This window comes from Taudactylus pleione, unplaced genomic scaffold (genome assembly GCF_031769625.1).
Source record: "Taudactylus pleione unplaced genomic scaffold, aTauple2 ptg000722l, whole genome shotgun sequence".
Taxonomy (NCBI): Eukaryota; Metazoa; Chordata; class Amphibia; order Anura; family Myobatrachidae; genus Taudactylus; species Taudactylus pleione.
In genome coordinates this window covers 932906-952184 of record NW_028285124.1, presented here as the reverse complement: position 1 = coordinate 952184, position 19279 = coordinate 932906, and the positions used below count along the sequence as shown (strand labels likewise).

At 41.0% G+C, this 19279-nt stretch overlaps 1 protein-coding gene across 1 annotated transcript; it reads right to left on the bottom strand.

Moving 5' to 3' along the window:
* Positions 1–28: 28 nt before the first annotated feature.
* On the bottom strand, positions 29–1404 carry LOC148477364 (serine/threonine-protein kinase SBK1-like). Its single transcript, XM_088456845.1, has 3 exons — positions 1242–1404; positions 482–684; positions 29–373 (listed from the first exon to the last, which is right to left on the bottom strand). The coding sequence occupies exons 1-3, from the start codon at positions 1402–1404 to the stop codon at positions 29–31; spliced, it is 711 nt and encodes a 236-aa protein (XP_088312971.1).
* Positions 1405–19279: the final 17875 nt, after the last annotated feature.

Below are 19279 nucleotides of genomic sequence, written 5' to 3'. Positions count from 1 at the left end.
GGTCATTAGATGGAGTGTGGGTTTGCCATTAAGCAAATCTACTATACTCTCTGTCTCTGGGTAGTGCCACCTGCCAGAGAAACTCTCCTGTGAGCAAGCAGTAAAGTACTACACCAAAAGCCCACACATCAAGGGTGGAGTCTACAAGCAAACTATCCTTGTCAACAAGTTGGCACATCTCCAGGGCCATGTAGGAGACACTGATAAGTGCAAGACCAAAGTCAGTTATCTTAACACAATGCCATTCCTGATCAAACACCAAAATATTCACTGGTTTGATGTCTAGATGAAACAGTCCTTTGCTCTCTATAAATTCTAGTGCACTGGAGATCTGCACTGCACATCTCTTCACCGCGTCTTTTGGAAGTCCAGTCTGAAAGAAGTAAATACACTGATTTAGCATCATATTAATGTCTTACAATATATAAATGTTTCTAAAGCACCAAGTTGATATAAAATCAGTAAAAGGACCTCTACTTACATGGGGCAGAATGAGAGAGAACAAATCACCCACTGGTGCCAGCTCCTGGGCAAAAGCAAAGTGGTCACGGGTCTTGAATGTAATCCCACTAATGCCAATGATATTGGGATGAGATGAGAGGAGAAAGGACATACTGAACTCCATGAGGAATCTTCTCTTAGTTGTCCTTTTCCTGTCCAGGACCTTCAGTGCCATCCTCACATCTGTGATGATAATGAATCATAATTAGATTTGTATACAAATTAGGCCAAGTAATAGATGTGAGGGCACAAAGATGATTATAATTAGAAGTGGGCATAGAGTGGAGATTAGGATAGTAGTGAGTGGGGATTAATGTGAGTAGTTTACATGGGAGTAGGTTAAGTATAAAGTGGCAATTCAGTTTATAGTACAATTTGAATTAGGTAAGTGTGATTGTACATTAGTGGGTGATATAGGTCTATTAGTATGACCAGTATTGGTGGTAAAAGGGTATAGGTAGGAGTAGAGTAGGTGCGAGGGGGTAATAATATGGTTAGTGTGAGTAGGGTAATCCCTAATAAAGAGATGGGTTTCCAAAGAATGTTTAAAGGTTTGTTGGCTGTAGGAAGCTCTTGTTGGGCATGGTAGAGAATACCATAGATGATTCAGTAGGAAAGAGTATCATTACTGTGTGTACTATTGCATTATTATTAATGGTTCATCCTGGGAAATTCTCCCTGTTGTAATATTTGCTAAATTGTCCCATGGGGGAATATACTGAATTTCTGACCACACTGACCTGTTTTTCTGTCCTTTACCATGAAGTCTGAGGCATAACCACCTCCTCCCAGCTCCTTCATGACGTGGTAGATGTCCTGTAGTTCTATCTCCTGGAGGCCCTTGGAAGCAAAGGAAACCATTTCCTCCAGGACAAGCTCCATGTGACATGTACCGGTGGCCATTGTATCCTGGGGAAAGTCAGTCATGGATCTTTTAGTATTAGTCAGTTATGGCCCCAATCTATTGTCCAGAGACCTGGTGACAAGATGTAAAATGGTCTCATTCTCCTCACACTTATACTTCTAGTGTCTCAGGTGCTGTATAGCTCAGTGTTACCCACAGATTGTCTAATTCTAAGTGTGTTTTTGCAAAAACATAGTATTAATCATTTCCCAATAGTACCTCTGATATCAATAATACAATGAGTAGTATTACTAGTAAATCAGTATATTAGTTTAATAGATTATAAGTCTTAGTGATATATTCAACATTTCAATGGACAAATCACAGTAATGTAATCAGTTCTACACTGTATATAGAATCTCACCTTGGGGGGGAGTGTGAGCACTTCAGTCCTGGGTGTGGTTGGTGTTCTCAGCTCACGTTGGTTCTGCTGGAAGGTTCTCACAAAATGATACTGGTAACGTCCAATCTATACTGCAATAAGACAGTCGGTCTGAGTCTCTGGGAGCAGAGTGGAGACATTAGGTTTATGTGAGAGAGGTGGGGTGGGGCAGGTAGGTGCTGGAGCTTCCTGATTGGCTGGCTTATCATTTGCATATGTTGTGTAAATAACTGCATTGTTCTTTTGGATTTGCATTTGCACAGATTGGTATAAGAATGTGTGAGAGACTCCCAGCTGTGCTACAGCCCAGGTGCATCACAAAGGGTGATAGTAACCCAAACACTGTATATCCCCAACTCACTGTCACTCAGGTGTGTTCTAGGTACAGTTTTATTATATCTATTATAAAACGTTAATAGTGATGTTATTCATAACTCTGCTTTTTTATAATTAGCACCAACTATTACCACTATTATCAGGTCCATTTACTTGTTATTTATGTTACCTCTACTTTATATAGAATAGCTATAACCATTAATGTGACATATGACTGATTTTTCCAACCTAAATAATGCTATTGTCTGTGCTGGTCTCTAGTACCAGTCTAACACCGGAGTCAGTATGATTATAGGCAGCATTTTCCCATGTACAGGTGATAGTGTGACCAGACATTGGAGAGTTTGTGCTTTGTATTATAGACACCAGTTTAGGTGAATTATACCCATTTTACACCTAAATCCCAGGTCACAGCAGGTTGAACCCAGTTTACACCACAGACTGGACAAGGGATATTGCCTGGGATTACCTGTGCCAATGCCGGGAATGTGATTCTCCCTACGCAGAGAATGGTACACAGGTCAGACAATCTGAGTTACTCATTTATCTGGGTCTTCCTCAGGTAGCTGGGTTGGATTCCTGGGTAACTGAAGCTCTGTTATCCTTATTTCACTGAGCCATGACCTGGGTTATCCCGGCAGTAACCTGGGTGTTTGCAGCCGTGTAAAAGGGGTATAAGAAAGCAGTGATCTGTAGTAAGCATGATGCAGAATAAGCGCCATAGCATTGGGATCATTGTGTAATATGTGTTTTAGTCATAAGCCCTGCTGGTGTATGAAGGCATTACAGTGAAGGTACTTTAATGCAGGTTACAATATAAATTGGGTACACACTATACTAAGTCAATGGGACAACTCAATGTAACAGTACATGGTGCCATCCATACAGTACACATTGTATGATGAGTTGTATGACGGCACATGTAGCAGTATTGTATCAATCAGCCCATCTGTTATGAAGTACAGCAGATGGGTCGATACGACGAACGGCCGGTATGTACTAGCGATTGGGTGCACGCACTACTATACAATCCATACAAGATCATTCCAAACCTCATCAGAACTATATATCATGTGACAGATGGAATAGTATGTACTCAGCTTTACTCACATAGAAACGGAGGTCCGAGGGCCCAGAGAATTGGTGGAGATCTGAGGGGGGATAAAAATGACATTGTATAAGAATCTGTCTCTTTGGTCTCCCACCCTGATTAGTATATTTGCAGTTTATTTTCCTAAGCCACCAACTTCGTGGAAGTGATGAATAAAATGAGACTTTCTTCCCTCCAGCTATGGTGTCGTGTGGTCATTTACTATGGATAAGATGTCATTGTTGGAAATACAGAATAAGGGTTTGGTGAATGGTGTAAGACGGAGTGTAGCCATCATTACTTATAGAAACGTCTGTTACACCCCTCCCAGCTGTAATATCTCCTCATTAGCACATGAATAACAGGACAATGGGCTCTCACATTCCATGGGCTGACTCTGCAATGCCGGGTGTTATATAACAGCCTGGTCACTCACCTTCCATTACAGTATTTATACCTATTGTATATAGTGTTTATTTATACCCAAGTGGGTGAATAGAAAATCCTGTTACTCCCAACCAGCATCTGTATCTCCTAATTAGCATATTAATTACAGGATAATAGAATTCAGTCTCCCTACAGATTAGACCATTATGGATGTGATACTGGATAAAATGTAACAGCTACTTATAGCACCAGGCAGGAGGTGGTATTACAGTTGGTTATGCCCAGAAAGACACTGATTGTTATGTATAGTTTAATGTGTTTTTCAATGTTACACAAAGGAATAATAATAAAAGAGAAAAATTAAAATTCCCATAATCAGTTTACTTTGCAGAAAGTGAGGGAAAGGCACAGGGGACATACTGGAAGGTGTTTGATGTTAAAGAATATAATTATATAAACCAAAATACCATTCACCCCCATGGCCGCCCATGCAGTGCCTACTCACCTGGTGGCACCATCTTTGTGCTGAAATATTCAGAAAGATGTCTCCACACAGGAAATGGCAAAAACTCCGGCACAGTAAGAATTGATAATGACTGGGACACACAGAAAACACATAATTGGGGGAATATATGGACTATTTCATACATTTCTCATCTCAATTGTAAATAATTCACCAGACAAAATATTGTAGACATTTATATTCTTTATTCAGTCATAGAAATTATTAGCATAGTTGTATTAGACACACACACCATATCAGGGTGATCCAGCTGCGACACCCAACCCATCCTAGGTGCAGGAGATGGGAAATAATGTAACTATACGGCCATGTTCTATCTGTGATCACACAATTCCAGCCATCTGTCCATGACAGCAGCCAACATCACTATTATCATCACTCACACCTAATAAATATGGCAACTCTGCAGGGGCATATTTATAATGGGTGCAGGGTGGGCTGTGCACATGGGCCTCTGGGTCCAGGGGGCCCACACCACACACCCTGCACCCATGTGTTCTAATATTTACCTCTCTAAGGTCCCACGTCGGGTGTCTCAGCTCTACACAAAATGCCAGAAAATGGCAGCTGCTACCATGTACAGTGAGGAAATCGCCAAGAAAATGGAGACCTCACAACACTGATTGCAGCAGTAGAATCTGGGCACTAGTCTGACATCAGTCTGCTGCCAGCTGCCAGGGAGATATGAGGGGGGCCCTGGATGGGGAAAAAACTGAGATGAGACAGAATCAGACATAAGTACATAGATGTGTATGCAGCCCGTGACACCAGAGTAGTTTGCTGAAAGTCTATAGATGCGGCCACATTGAAACGAGTGAGCAACTCAGAATAAGGCCCCCAGTCTCTATAATACATTTGTAGAATAAGATTTCTCATTATAGAAATAACAGTAATATTTCAGTAGTAAATACACCATGTATCATGATCTTCTGCTGGTGTGTAATGAAACTTCGGGGGAAGTCTCATCAATTCATAATTACCAAGAGCACCATGCAGTGCATGGGAGGGGTAACTGCAGATAATTATACACATCACACCCACATGCACCAGATGGGGCTCTGGTCATCTGCTGTCTAACACCCCCTGGGAAAAACAGAAATATTTTAGTGTGATTGACTAATAAAAGTATGGCAATAATAAGTTCCTGAATACCTCATCAAAGCTCAGATTAACCATTTTAAACAATACATTTTTGTAGAGAAACACTGTATAATAACTATATAGCACCAGATTTAAGCTGCTGCAGCAGAATGAGAAACATATCTCTGGGCAGACTGGTATCACTGAGAGTCATCCTTTACTATCAACTATAAACAATACCATAGAAAGAAATTATAGATTAGAACAAAAACAAGTTGGACAGCTTTATATATCATATCTTCTGATATGGGGACTCTGCATATGACCCAGTGCCCCGATCTCCAGAGCCCAGTAGACCCATTATTCCTTAAGACAATGACTCACCTGGTAAATGGGAAGAGAGAGAGTGTGATGTCCTCTCAGAGCCATGACAGAATAATACAGATGAGTGTTTTCAGCCAATTTCCACCTCTGCCCCAACATATAGGTATATATCGTCCTCCATAAGTATCACTGGATTTGGTGCATGTTCCTGCTGGGGGTCTGGTGTCTCCTTATGCTGTAACCCAGCACTACCAGTGGACAAATGGGATGACATGGAGCTGATCACAGATGGGATGTGTGACATGCCTGTTGCAGTGTTAGACACTACTTTTTTGGAACTGGACATCTCTTGAGCACATGAGAGCTCTGATTCCATAGGAAAAGTGTCTTCACCATCATCCATATTATTGTTACTCCTCTCTGCTTGACCGGTCTCATCCATGAACATCAAGACATCAGTGGCTTTACTTCTCTGATTACAGTCTATGGCTAAAAGATGACTAAACATCCTCCATACTCCAGTGGTCAGCTTGCTCCATGGTGAGCGAGAGTCATCAGATGGAGTGTGGGTTTGCCATTCAGCAAATCTACTGTACTCTCTGTCTCTGGGTAGTGCCATCTGCCAGGGAAACTCTCCTGTGAGCAAGCAGTAAAGAACTACACCAAAAGCCCACACATCAAGGGTGGAGTCTACAAGCAAACTATACTTGTCAGCAAGTTGGCACATCTCCGGGGCCATGTAGGAGACTCTACCGGACCTGGTATGAATGACTCTTCCCTTGATATGTGCAAGACCAAAGTCAGTTATCTTAACACAATGGCATTCCTGATCAAACACCAAAATATTCTCTGGTTTGATGTCCATATGCACCAGTCCTTTGCTCTCTATAAATTCCAGTGCACTGGAGATTTGCACTGCACATATCTTCACCACATCTTCTGGAAGTCCAGTCTGAAAGAAGTAAATACACTGATTTAGCATCATACTAATGTCTTACAATATATGAATGTTTCAAAAGCACCTAGTTGATATAAAATCAGTAAAAGGACCTCTACTTACATGGGGCAGAATGAGAGAGAACAAATCACCCACTGGTGCCAGCTCTTGGGCAAAAGCAAAGTGGTCACGGGTCTTGAATGCAATCCCACTAATGCCAATGATATTGGAATGAGATGAGAGGAGAAAGGACATACTGAACTCCATGAGGAATCCTCCCTCATTTGTCCTTTTCCTGTCCAGGACCTTCAGTGTCATCCTCACATCTGTGATAATAAAGAATCATAATTAGATTTGTATACAAATTAGGCCAAGTAATGGATATGAGGGCACAAAGATGATTCTAATTATAAATAGGCAGAGAGTGGAGATTAGGATAGTAGTGAGTGGGGATTAATGTGAGTAGTATACATGGGAGTAGGTTAAGTATAAAGTGGCAATTCAGTTTATAGTACAATTTGAATTAGGTAAGTGTGATTGTACATTAGTGGGTGATATAGGTGTATTAGTATGACCAGTATTGGTGGTAAAAGGGTATAGGTGGGAGTAGAGTAGGTGCGAGGGGATATTAGTATGGTTAGTAAGAGTAGGGTTAGCACTAATAAAGAGATGGGTTTCCAAAGAATGTTTGATGGCTGTGGGATGCTCTTGTTGGGCATGGTAGAGAATACCATAGGTGATTCAGTAGGAATGAGTATTATTACTGTGTGTAATATTTCATTATTATTAATGGTTCATCCTGGGAAATTCTCCCTGTTTTAATATTGGCTAAATTGTCCCATGGGGGAAGATACTGAATTTCTGACCATACTGACCTGTTTTTCTGTCCTTTACCATGAAGACTGAGGCATAACCACCTCCTCCCAGCTCCTTCATGACAAGGTAGATGTCCTTTACTTTTATCTCCTGGATGCCCTTGGAAGCAAAGGAAACCATTTCCTCCAGGACATGCTCCATGTCATGTGTACTGGTGGCCATTGTATCCTGGGGAAAGTCAGAGACATGGATTAGTCAGTTATGGCCCCAATCTATTGCCCAGAGACCTGGTGACAAGGTGTAAAATGGTCTCATTCTCCTCACACACTTACACTTCTAGTGTATCAGGTGCTGTATAGCTCAGTATTACCCATAGATTGTATTTGCAAAAACACACCTAGAATTAGACATAGTATTCATCATTTTCCAATAGTACAGCTATGATATCACCAATACAATGAGTAGTATCACTAGTAAATCAGTATATTAGTTATATAGATTATAAGTCTTAGTGATAAATTCAACAATTCAATGGACAAATCACAGTAATGTAATCAGTTCTACACTGTATATAGGATCTCACCTCGGGGGAGTGTGCACTTCAGTCCTGGGTGTGGTTGGTGGGATCTCAGCTCATGTTGGGATCTGCTGGAAGTTTCTCACAAAATGATGCTGGTAACATCCAATCTATTCTGCAATAAGAGTCAGTCTGAGTCTCTGGGAGCAGAGGGGAGACATCTGGTTTATGTGAGGTTGGTGGGGTGGGGCAGGTAGGTGCTGGTGCCTCCTGATTGGCTGGCTGATCATTTGCATATGTTGTGTAAATAACTGTGGATTGTTCTTTAGGATTTGCATTTGCACAGATTGCTATAAGAATGTGTGAGAGGCTCCCAGCTGTGCTACAGCCCAGGTGCATCACAAAGGGTGATAGTAACCCAAACACTGTATCTGCCCAACTCACTGTCACTCAGGTGTGTTCTAGGGACAGTTTTATTATATCTGCTATAAAACATTAATAGTGATGTTACTCATAACTTCTGTTTTATAATTAGCACCAACTATTACAACTATTATCAGGTCCATTTACTTGTTATTTATGTTACCTCTACTTTATATAGAATAGCTATAACCATTTATGTGACATATGACTGATTTTTCCAACCTAAATAATACTATTGTCTGTGCTGGTCTCTAGTACCAGTCTAACTCTGGAGTCAGTATGATTATAGGCAGCATTTTCCCATGTACAGGTGATTGTGTGACCAGACATTGGAGGGTTTGTGCTTTGTATTATAGACATTAGTTTTGGTGAATTATACCCATTTTACACCTAAATCCCAAGGCACAGTGGGTTGAGTCCAGATTACACCACAGACTGGACACGGGATATTGCCTGGGATTACCTGTGCCAATGCCGGGAATGTGACTCTCCCTATGCAGAGAACGGGACACAGGTCAGACAATCCGAGTTACTCATTTATCTGGGTCTTCCTCAGGTAGCTAGGTTGGATTCCCGGGTAACTGAAGCTCTGTTATCCTTATTACACTGAGCCATGACCTGGGTTATCCCGGCAATAACCTGGGTTTTTGTGGCGGTGTAAAAGGGGTATAAGAAAGCCGTGATCTATAGTGAGCACGATGCAGAATAAGCGCCATAGTATTGGGATAATTGTGTAATATGTGTATTAGTCATAAGCCCTGCTGGTGTATGAAGGCATGACAGGGAAATTAGTTTAATGCAGGGTTACAATTTAAGCTGGGTACACACTATACTAAGTCAATGGGACAACTCGATGTAACAATACATGGTGCCATCCATACAGTTGTGCCCAGTTACATTGTTGCTGATTGCGCCATGAGGTCACGTGCACTGCGATTGCACTATGCGTGGTGCAATTTGCTGCATTGGTGGCAGCAGTATTAGTTACAAATAGAGCACCAATCCTGCACCAGCCATCTATTTAGTAATTAATAGTTACCAGTTTTGTTTGACAGCTAATTGGAGAGAGGACAATCAATTCATCTGCATCGACAGAACAAATATAAAGCTTGCTGAGGTGCTATCCACTACTTAACCATTATAGAAATCTCATATACAAAGAAGAATTAGTGGGGTACCCTGCTTCACGGACGTGAACCCCTTAATGTTAGGGACGCCAGTATAGAGGAGCCTTGACGATTGGCTTGGTGCTTATTCATATATTTGCAAATGTATGTAACTAATACCTCTGAATCTCTATTATCATGTAGGATTTAAGTATTTTTTGTTGATATTGTTGCAGTGTAAATCCCGCCCTATACAAGCACCTGTGCAATGTCATTAATCTGATGTGAGCAACCACCATACTTTTTGTATACACAATATTAGTAACTGCATTTTTTTATACAATTTGCTACTTCCTTCTAGGAGCTGGTGAAGGAATTTAACCTTAAGAAATAATTATTTGCAACATAAATAAAAATAAACTATAATAAGTAATGAACCACTGTGCTGCTAAACACTGATCATATTGAAACAATGACAAATTGACAACGGTTTTGTTTTGCATATTTTATTGTACACATTTATTTTCATCTCTTTCACACAATTCTATCTTTTTATATTTCACCATCTTAGCAAATTTAATATAGTGAGATTTTAATGCATACCTATTAAAAATATTACATTTTAAATCACCAACTTGGGTCCCAGTGCACCCATTAAAGCTACTTACTTTTCTTCTTTGTATATGTGGCAACAATATAGCTGGGCATATCTGTACACACTGTGTGATGAGTTGTATGACGGCACATGTAGCATCATTGTATCATTCAGCCCATCTGTTATGCAGTACAGCAGATGGGACGCTACAATGAACGGCTGACATGCACAAGTGATTGGGCGCTCGCACTACTATATGATCCATAAATGATCTTTCACAGTTCTGTCAGAACTATATATCGTGTGACAGATGGAATAGTATGTACTAAGCTTTACTCACATAGAAAGGGAGGTCCGAGGGCCCAGAGAATGGGCGGAGATCTGAGGGGGTATAATAATGACATTCTATAAGAATCGGTCTCTCTGGTCTCACACCCTGATTAGTATATTTGCAGTTTGTTATTTTCCTAAGTCACCAACTTCATGGAAGCGAGGAATATAATGAGACTTTCTTCCCTCCAGCTATGGTGTCGTGTGGTCATTTACTATGGATAAGATGTCATTGTTGGAAATACAGTATAAGGGTTTGGTGAATGGTGTAACACGGGGTGTAGCCATCATTACTTATAGAAACGTCTGTTACACCCCTCCCAGCTATAGTATCTCCTCATTAGCACATGAATAACAGGACAATGGGCCCTCACATTCCCAGGGCTGACTCTGCAATGCCGGGTGTGATATAACAGCCTGGTCACTCACCTCCCATTACAGTATTTATACCCAAGTGGGTGAATAGAAAATCCTGTTACTCCCAACCAGCTGCTGTATCTCCTAATTACCATATTAATTACAGGACAATAGAATTCAGTCTCCCTACAGATTAGAACATTATGGATGTGATACTGGATGTAATGTAACAGCTACTTATTACGCCAAGCAGGAGGTGGTATTACGATTGGTCATGCCCAGGAAGACTGATTGTTATGTATATTTTAATGTGTCAGAATGGAATAATAAAGGAAAATTAAAATCCCCATAATCAGTTTCCTTACTTAGCAGAACATGAGGGAAAGGCACAGGGGACATACTGGAATGTGTTTGATGTTACAGAACAGAATTGTATAAACCAAAATACCATCCTGAGCTCTCTAAGCACTTTTATTACAAAATATTGCACCAGGTAAAGGCCGAACTCCATGACTGATCCCTGAACCTTTATTTCCACATTAAATAAAGTAACATAATGATACAAAGGTTTCTGTATAACACGTTATTTATTCCAACACTGATGACTGAAAATCACATGGGGAAAGGAAAGGCTTATACATCTACAGATGGTCTGTTTTGTCCTTATATAAGGGCCTAATTGTATGTATATACACGTTATATATTAAGACTTATTCAGAATGCTGAATAAATGTAGCTGCCCCCAGCACCCAACATTAAGTGCATGTGGCTCATTCAGTGTAATTTGCAGATGGCGATATAAATGGGAGAAAGGGGGAGGGGCTATAAATCAGCAGCTGTGGAGCTGGTCACATGATTCTCTTACAGGACTCTAGTAGCTGCTATATGTTACCTGCGCCATCACATTAGGTAGACCTGTAGTCTTCTGTCCCACCAGCTCATCACAATACACTGTCTCATCATGGCCGTGTGCAGGTAGTCAGTCACTGGAATTTAGCGAGACGTTGGGCGTCAGACAATATACTGTAACCTGTGCTTAGCTACAGATGTGACCTCATACACTGTGGCTTTAGGGCCTGATTCAGCAAGGATCACTGATACGATCGCGCACGCGGTTCTGTTGCGAAAGTATGCTAATTGCAATCGAAAAGCACTCCATAATACCTTGCAATCTATCCAACAACGCATTCAAATGCACTAGCACGCCTGCTTTTCCCTGGCCACACCCGTCACCACCCCCAAACGCTGTCTGTGACTCACTGTGCAATGTTCTACCCTGCTCTGTGTGTACGCGGTGCGATCACATTTCAGTACACGTGAACTGTGGCTTTGACGCATTCACAGTATGTAACAATCAGCTGACTATGTACACAATCACATCTGCATTGCTGAATTAGGCCCTTAGTCCAGCCAAACAGTACTGTACCTCACATCACGTCAGGACCCTGGCGACTCGGCCGCACCGAGCATCTTTCTTGCTCAAAATGTGCATCAAATAAACTACTGAAAGCGACAAAACTCCTTTGCTAGATGACACTGATCATTTTAATGTGCGATATCTGTACATCTCTGTGCGAGGGCGACTGAATACGATGCAGCGTCTGTGGCTTTATCACTCGCTTCAGTCTTGATGGTAGATGTATGAGAACATAACTGTAACTGAGGAAAGTTGGTTCTTCTTAGAAGACTACAACCAATATATCTCCCTTTCTGTGATGGCAAATGTCTGTCTATACAATGTAACACATGATTCTTACACAAATAACTTTTCCTAATTATAGTATCATTACCCAACACTCCATAATGCAGCATGAGGAATATATAAATATATATCATTGGAGCTAGAATGCCCGGCAGCTATGGAATGATGTAGCCCGGCTGTACTATGAATGCAGATTCCAGAGATGAAAGTTAAATATGAACAATTATTGACAGACCTTTCCGCATTGGCATATCTATCATGGGGCCCTGTACCCAGGACTGGCCAATTCACCACCATGGCCGCCCATGCAGTGCCTACTCTCCCTGTACTCACCCGGTGGCGCCATCTTTGTGGTGAAATATTCGGAATGATTGCTCCGCACAGGAGATGGCAAAAACTCTGGTACAGCAAGAATTGATAATGACTGGGACACACAGAAAACACATAATTGGGGGAATTAATGGACTATTTCATACATTTCTCATCTCAAATGAAAATAAATCACCAGACAAACAATTGTAGACATTTATATTCTTTATTCAGTCCTAGAAATGATTATAATAGTTGTATTAGACACACAAACCATATCAGGGTAATCCAGCTACGATACTCATACAAGAGATTCAGAGCCTGATGCTGATTCCCTATTCTGGATTCATGCAGCAAACGGAACCTAATGTGACTATACGGCCGCATTCTATCTGTGATCGCACCACCGCGCCCATCTGTCCACAAGAGCAGCCGTCACCACTATTATCAGCACTTACACCCAACCCATACTAGGTGCAGAAGATGGGACCTAATGTGACTATACGGCCGTATTCTATCTGTAATCACACCGGCCCCGGCCATCTGTCCATGAGATCAGCCGTCATCACTATTATCAGCGCTTACACCCAACCCATCCTAGGTGCAGGAGATGGGACTAAATTTGGAAACTCTGGTTACATGCCCACTAAATAACCTCTTATGTGCAATTGCCCTGTTCAACCCAGTTTACCCCTAATAACGCCCACTTGGCAGTCACAGAGAAAAGACTGAGAACTCAGAATCGGACATAAGTACATAGAGATGTGTATGTAGCCCCTGACACCTGCGTAGTTTGCTGAAAGTCTCTAGATGCCGCCACATACACACTTGCGAGTGACTCAGAATAAGGCCCTCAGTCTCTATAATACATTTGTACAATAAGATTTCTCATTACAGAAATGGAAGTCTCATCAATTGATAATTACCAAGAGCACCACCCAGTGCATGGGAGGGGTAACTGCAGATAATTATACATATCACACCCATATGCGCCAGATGGGTCTCTGTTCATCTGAATTCTAACACCCCAAATTTGTCACTTTGGGAAACACAAAAAAAATGTTAGTGTAATTGACTAATAAAAGTATGGAAATAATCTGTGCATTAATGAGGTATTTGGGAATTTTATAACCATTTTAAACTATATACTGTAGTTTTCTACAGAAACACTATATAATATGAAGTATATAGCACTAGACTTAAGCTGCTGTAGAAGAATGAGTAACATATCTCAGGGCAGACTCGTATTTACTGTGAGTCATTTTTTACTAAGAATTATAAATAAGGACAAAAACACGTTGGACATCCTTATATATAATATATCTTCAGAAATGAGGACTCTGCAAATGACCCAGTGCCCTGATCCCCAGAGCCCAATAGACCAATTATTCACAAAAATAGCAATTTACCTGGTAAATGGGAAGAGAGTGAGTGTGATGTCCTCTCAGAGCCATGACAGAATAATACAGATGAGTGTTTTCAGCCAATTTCCACCTCTGTCCCAACATTTAGGAATATATCATCCTCCATAAGTATCACTGGATTCGGTGCATGTTCCTGCCCAGGGTCTCATGTCTCCTTATGCTGTAACCCAGCCCTACCAGTGGACAAATGGGATGACATGGAGCTGATCACAGATGGGATGGACTCTCTGCTGTGTGACATGCCTGTTGCAGTGTTAGACACATCTTTGTTGGAACTGGACATCTCTTGAGCACATTAGAGCTCTGGATCCACAGGAAAAGTGTCTTCACCATCATCCATATTATTGTTACTCCTCTCTGCTTGCCAGATCTCATCCATGAACATCAAGACATCAGTGGCTTTACTTCTCTCTTTTACAGTCTATAGCTAAAAGATGACTAAACATCCTCAATACTCCAGTGGTCAGCTTGTTCCATGGTGAGGGAGGGTCATCAGATGGAGTGTGGGTTTGCCATTCAGCAAATCTACTGTACTCTCTGTCTCTGGGTAGTGCCACCTGCCAGGGAAACTCTCCTGTGAGCAAGCAGTAAAGAACTACACCAAAAGCCCAAACATCAAGGGTGGAGTCTACAATCAAACTATCCTTGTCAGCAAGTTGGCACATCTCCGGGGCCATGTAGGAGACACTACCGGACCTGGTATGAATGACTCTTCCCTTAATACGTGCAAGACCAAAGTCAGTTATCTTAACACAATGGCATTCCAGATCAAACACCAAAATATTCTCTGGTTTGATGCCCAGATGAACCAGTCATTTCATTTCTATAAATTCCAGTGCACTGGAGATCTGCACTGCACATCTCTTCACCACGTCTTATGGAAATCCAGTCTGTAAGAAGTAAATACACTGATTTAGCATCATATTAATGTCTTACAATATATAAATGTTTCTAAAGCACCAAGTTGATAGATGTGAGGGCACAAAGATGATTCTAATTAGAAGTGGCACAGATTGGAGATTAGGATAGTAATGAGTGGGGATTAATGTGAGTAGTATACATGGGAGTAGGTTAAGTATAAAATGGCAATTCAGTTTATAGTACACTTTGAATTAGGTAGGTGTGATTGTACTTTAATGGGTGATATAGGTGTTCAGGGGCATTAGTATGACCAGTATTGGTGGTAAAAGGGTATTGGTGGGAGTAGAGTAGGTGTGTGGGAGTAAGTCCTAATAAAGAGATGGGTTTCCAAAGAATGTTTAAAGGTTTGATGGCTATGGGAGGCTCTTGTTGGGCATGGTAGAGAATACCATAGGTGTTTCAGTAGGAATGAGTATTATTACTATGTACTATTGGATTATTATTAATGGTTCATCCTGGGAAATTCTCCCTGTTGTAATCTTGGCTATAATTATCCCATGGGGGAAGATACTGAATTTCTGACCACACTGACCTGTTTTCTGTCCTTTACCATGAAGTCTGAGGAATAAACAACTCCTCCCATCTTCTTCATGATGTGATAGATATCCTTCAGTTCTATCTCCTGGAGGCACTTGGAAGCAAAGGAGACCATTTCTTCCAGGACAAGCTCCACGTCACATGTGCCAGTAGCCATTGTATCCTGGGGAAAGTCAGAGACACTGATCTATTAGTATTAGTCAGTTATGGCCCCAATCTATTGCCCAAAGACCTGGTGACAAGGTGTAAAATGTTCTCATTCTCCTCACACACTTACACTTCTAGTGTCTCAGGTGCTGTATAGCTCAGTTTTACCCACAGATTGTCTAATTCTAAGTATTTATTAGCAAATACATAGTATTCATCATTTCCCAATATACAGCTATGATATCACCAATGCAATGAGTATTATTTCTAGTAAATCAGTATATTAGTTTATTAGATTATAAGTCTAAGTGATATATTCAACATTTCAATGGACAAATCACAGTAATGTAATCAGTTCTACACTGTATATAAGAATCTTACCTCAGGGGAGTGTGCACTTCAGTCCTGAGTGTGGTTGGTGGGATTTCAGCTCACGTTGGGATCTGCTGGAAGGTTCTCACAAAATGATGCTGGTAACGTCCAATCTATTCTGCAATAAGAGTCAGTCTGAGTCACTGGGAGCAGAGAGGTGACATCTGGTTTATGTGAGGGAGGTGGGGTGGGGCAGGTAGGTGCTGGAGCCTCCTGATTGGCTGGATGATAATTTGCATATGTTGTGTAAATAACTGCATTGTTCTTTAGGATTTGCATTTGCACAGATTGCTATAAGAATGTGTGAGAGGCTCCCAGCTGTGCTACAGCCCAGGTGCATCACAAAGGGTGATAGTAACCCAAACACTGTATCTCCCCTACTCACTGTCACTCAGGTGTGTTCTAGGGACAGTTTTATTATATCTGTTATGTATAACATGAATATTAATATTTTATAACTCTGTTATTTTAAAATTAGGACCAGCTATTACCACTATTATCAGGTCCATTTACTTGTTATTTATGTTACCTCTACTTTATATAGAATAGCTATAACCATTTATGTGACGTATGACCGGTTTTTCAACCTAAATAATACTATTGTCTGTGCTGGTCTCTAGTACCAGTCTAACACCGGAGTCAGTATGATTATAGGCAGCATTTTCCCATGTACAGGTGATTGTGTGACCAGACATTGGAGGGTTTGTGCTTTGTATTATAGACACCAGTTTAGGTGAATTATACCCATTTTATGCCTAAATCCCAGGTCACAGTGGGTTGAGTCCAGTTTACACCACAGACTGGACATGGGATATTGCCTGGGATTACCTGTGCCAATGCCGGGAATGTGACTCTCCCTATGCAGAGAACGGGACACAGGTCAGACAATCCGGGTTACTCATTTATCTGGGTCTTCCTCAGGTAGCCGGGTTGGATTCCCGGGTAACTGAAGCTCTGTTAACCCAGGTTGTGGCTAAGTGTAAGAAGGTTATCCCGGGATTAACCTGGGTATTTGCAGCAGTGTAAAAGGGGTATAAGAAAGCCGTGATCTGTAGTGAGCACGATGCTGAATAAGCGCCATAGTATTGGGATAATTGTGTAATATGTGTATTAGTTATAAGCCCAGCTGGTGTATGAAGGCATGACAGGGAAGTTAGTTTAATGCCGGGTTACAATTTAAGCTGGGTACACACTATACGAAGTCACTGGGACAACTCGATGTAACAATACATGGTGCCATCCATACAGTTGTGCCCAGTTACATTGTGGCTGATTGCGCCATGAGGACACCTGCAAGCACTATGCTACGACGTGCACTGCGATTGCACTATGCATTCCTATGGAGGCGTGATCGCGTATGCAGTGTGTGTATCTGCTTGCGGGTGCGTGGCTCTTGCAATGTATGGCACAATTTGCTGCATTGGTGACAACAATATAGCTGGGCATATCTGTATACACTGTATGATGAGATGTATGATGGCACATGTAGCAGCATTGTGTCATTCAGCCCATCTGTTATGCAGTACAGCAGATGGGATGATACGTTGAATGACCGGTATGCGCTAGCGATCGGGTGCACGCACTACTATACGATCCTTCCAATCTTCTTCGGAACTATATATCATGCGTCAGATGGAATAGTATGTACCCAGCTTTACTCGCATAGAAAGGAAGGTCCGAGGGCCCAGAGAATGGGCGGAGATCTGAGGGGGGATAATAATGACATTCTATATGAATCGGTCTCTTTGGTCTCACATCCTGATAAGTATATTTGCAGTTTGTTATTTTCCTAAGCCACCAACTTCATGGAAGTGAGGAATAAAATTGGACTTTCTTCCCTCCAGCTATGGTGTCGTGTGGTCATTTACTATGGATAAGATGTCATTGTTGGAAATACAGAATAAGGGTTCGGTGAATGGTGTAACATGGGGTGTAGCCATCATTACTTATAGAAAAGTCTGTTACACCCCTCCCAGCTGTAATATCTCCTCATTAGCACATGAATAACAGGACAATGGGCCCTCACATTCCCAGGGCTGACTCTGCAATGCCGGGTGTGATATAACAGCCTGGTCACTCACCTCCCATTACAGTATTTATACCTATTGTATATAGTGTTTATTTATACACAAGTGGGTGAATAGAAAATCCTGTTACTTCCATCCAGCTGCTGTATCTCCTAATTACCATATTAATTACAGCACAATATAATTTATTCTCCATTCAGATTAGACCATTATGGATGTGATACTGAATGTAATGTAACAGCTACTTATAGCACCAGGCAGGAGGTGGTATTACAGTTGGTTATGCCCAGAAAGACACTAATTGTTATGTATATTTTAATGTGATTTTTAATGTTTTAGAACAGAATAATAAAAAAGAAAAATTAATATTCCCATAATCCGTTTCCTTACTTAGCAGAACGTGAGGGAAAGGCACAGGGGACATACTGCAGTGTGTTTGATGTTACAGAATATAATTATATAAACCAAAATACCATTTACCCCCATGGCCGCCCATGCAGTGCCTACTCTCCCTGTACTCACCCGGTGGCGCCATCTTTGTGGTGAAATATTTAGAAAGATGTCTCCACACAGGAAATGGCAAAAACTCTGGTACAGTAAGAATTGATAATGACTGGGACACACAGAAAATACATAATTGGGGGAATTAATGGACTATTTCATACATTTCTCATCTCAATTGAAAATAATTCACCAGACCAATAATTGTAGACAATTATATTTTTTATTCAGTCCTAGAAATTAATAAAATAGTTGTATTGGACACTAAGGGGCCTATGTATCACAGCTTGATAAGATATAAAATTGGTTAATACTTTTTCTTTCTCAATCAGCTCCAAACTGTCAAACACAGCCTATAAAATGTAAGGTAGAAGCTGATTGGTTGGTGATTTACATCTCACAATTTTCTTTCTCATTAAGCTTTGATACATAGGCCCCATACACAAACCATATCAGGGTGATCCAGCTGCGATACTGATACCAGAGATTCAGAGCCTGATGCTGAAATTATGCTGCAAACTTAATTCTAATGTGACCTATACACCTGTATTCTATTAATGTGACTATACACCTGTATTCTATTAATGTGACTATACAGCTGTATTCTATTAATGTGACTATACAGCTGTATTCTATTAATGTGACCTATACACCTGTATTCTATTAATGTGACTATACAGCTGTATTCTATTAATGTGACAGCACCGCTCCGGCCATCTGTCCGCAAGCAC

Excerpts from the sequence above, each read along its gene's own strand:
- LOC148477364 (XM_088456845.1), bottom strand. The coding sequence starts at position 1,404 with ATGGCCACCGGTACATGTCACATGGAGCTTGTCCTGGAGGAAATGGTT. Across the intron at positions 685-1,241 it reads GGTAAAGGACAGAAAAACAG|ATGTGAGGATGGCACTGAAG; the intron begins GTCAGTGTGGTC and ends TTATCATCACAG. Across the intron at positions 374-481 it reads TCTCTCTCATTCTGCCCCAT|ACTGGACTTCCAAAAGACGC; the intron begins GTAAGTAGAGGT and ends TACTTCTTTCAG.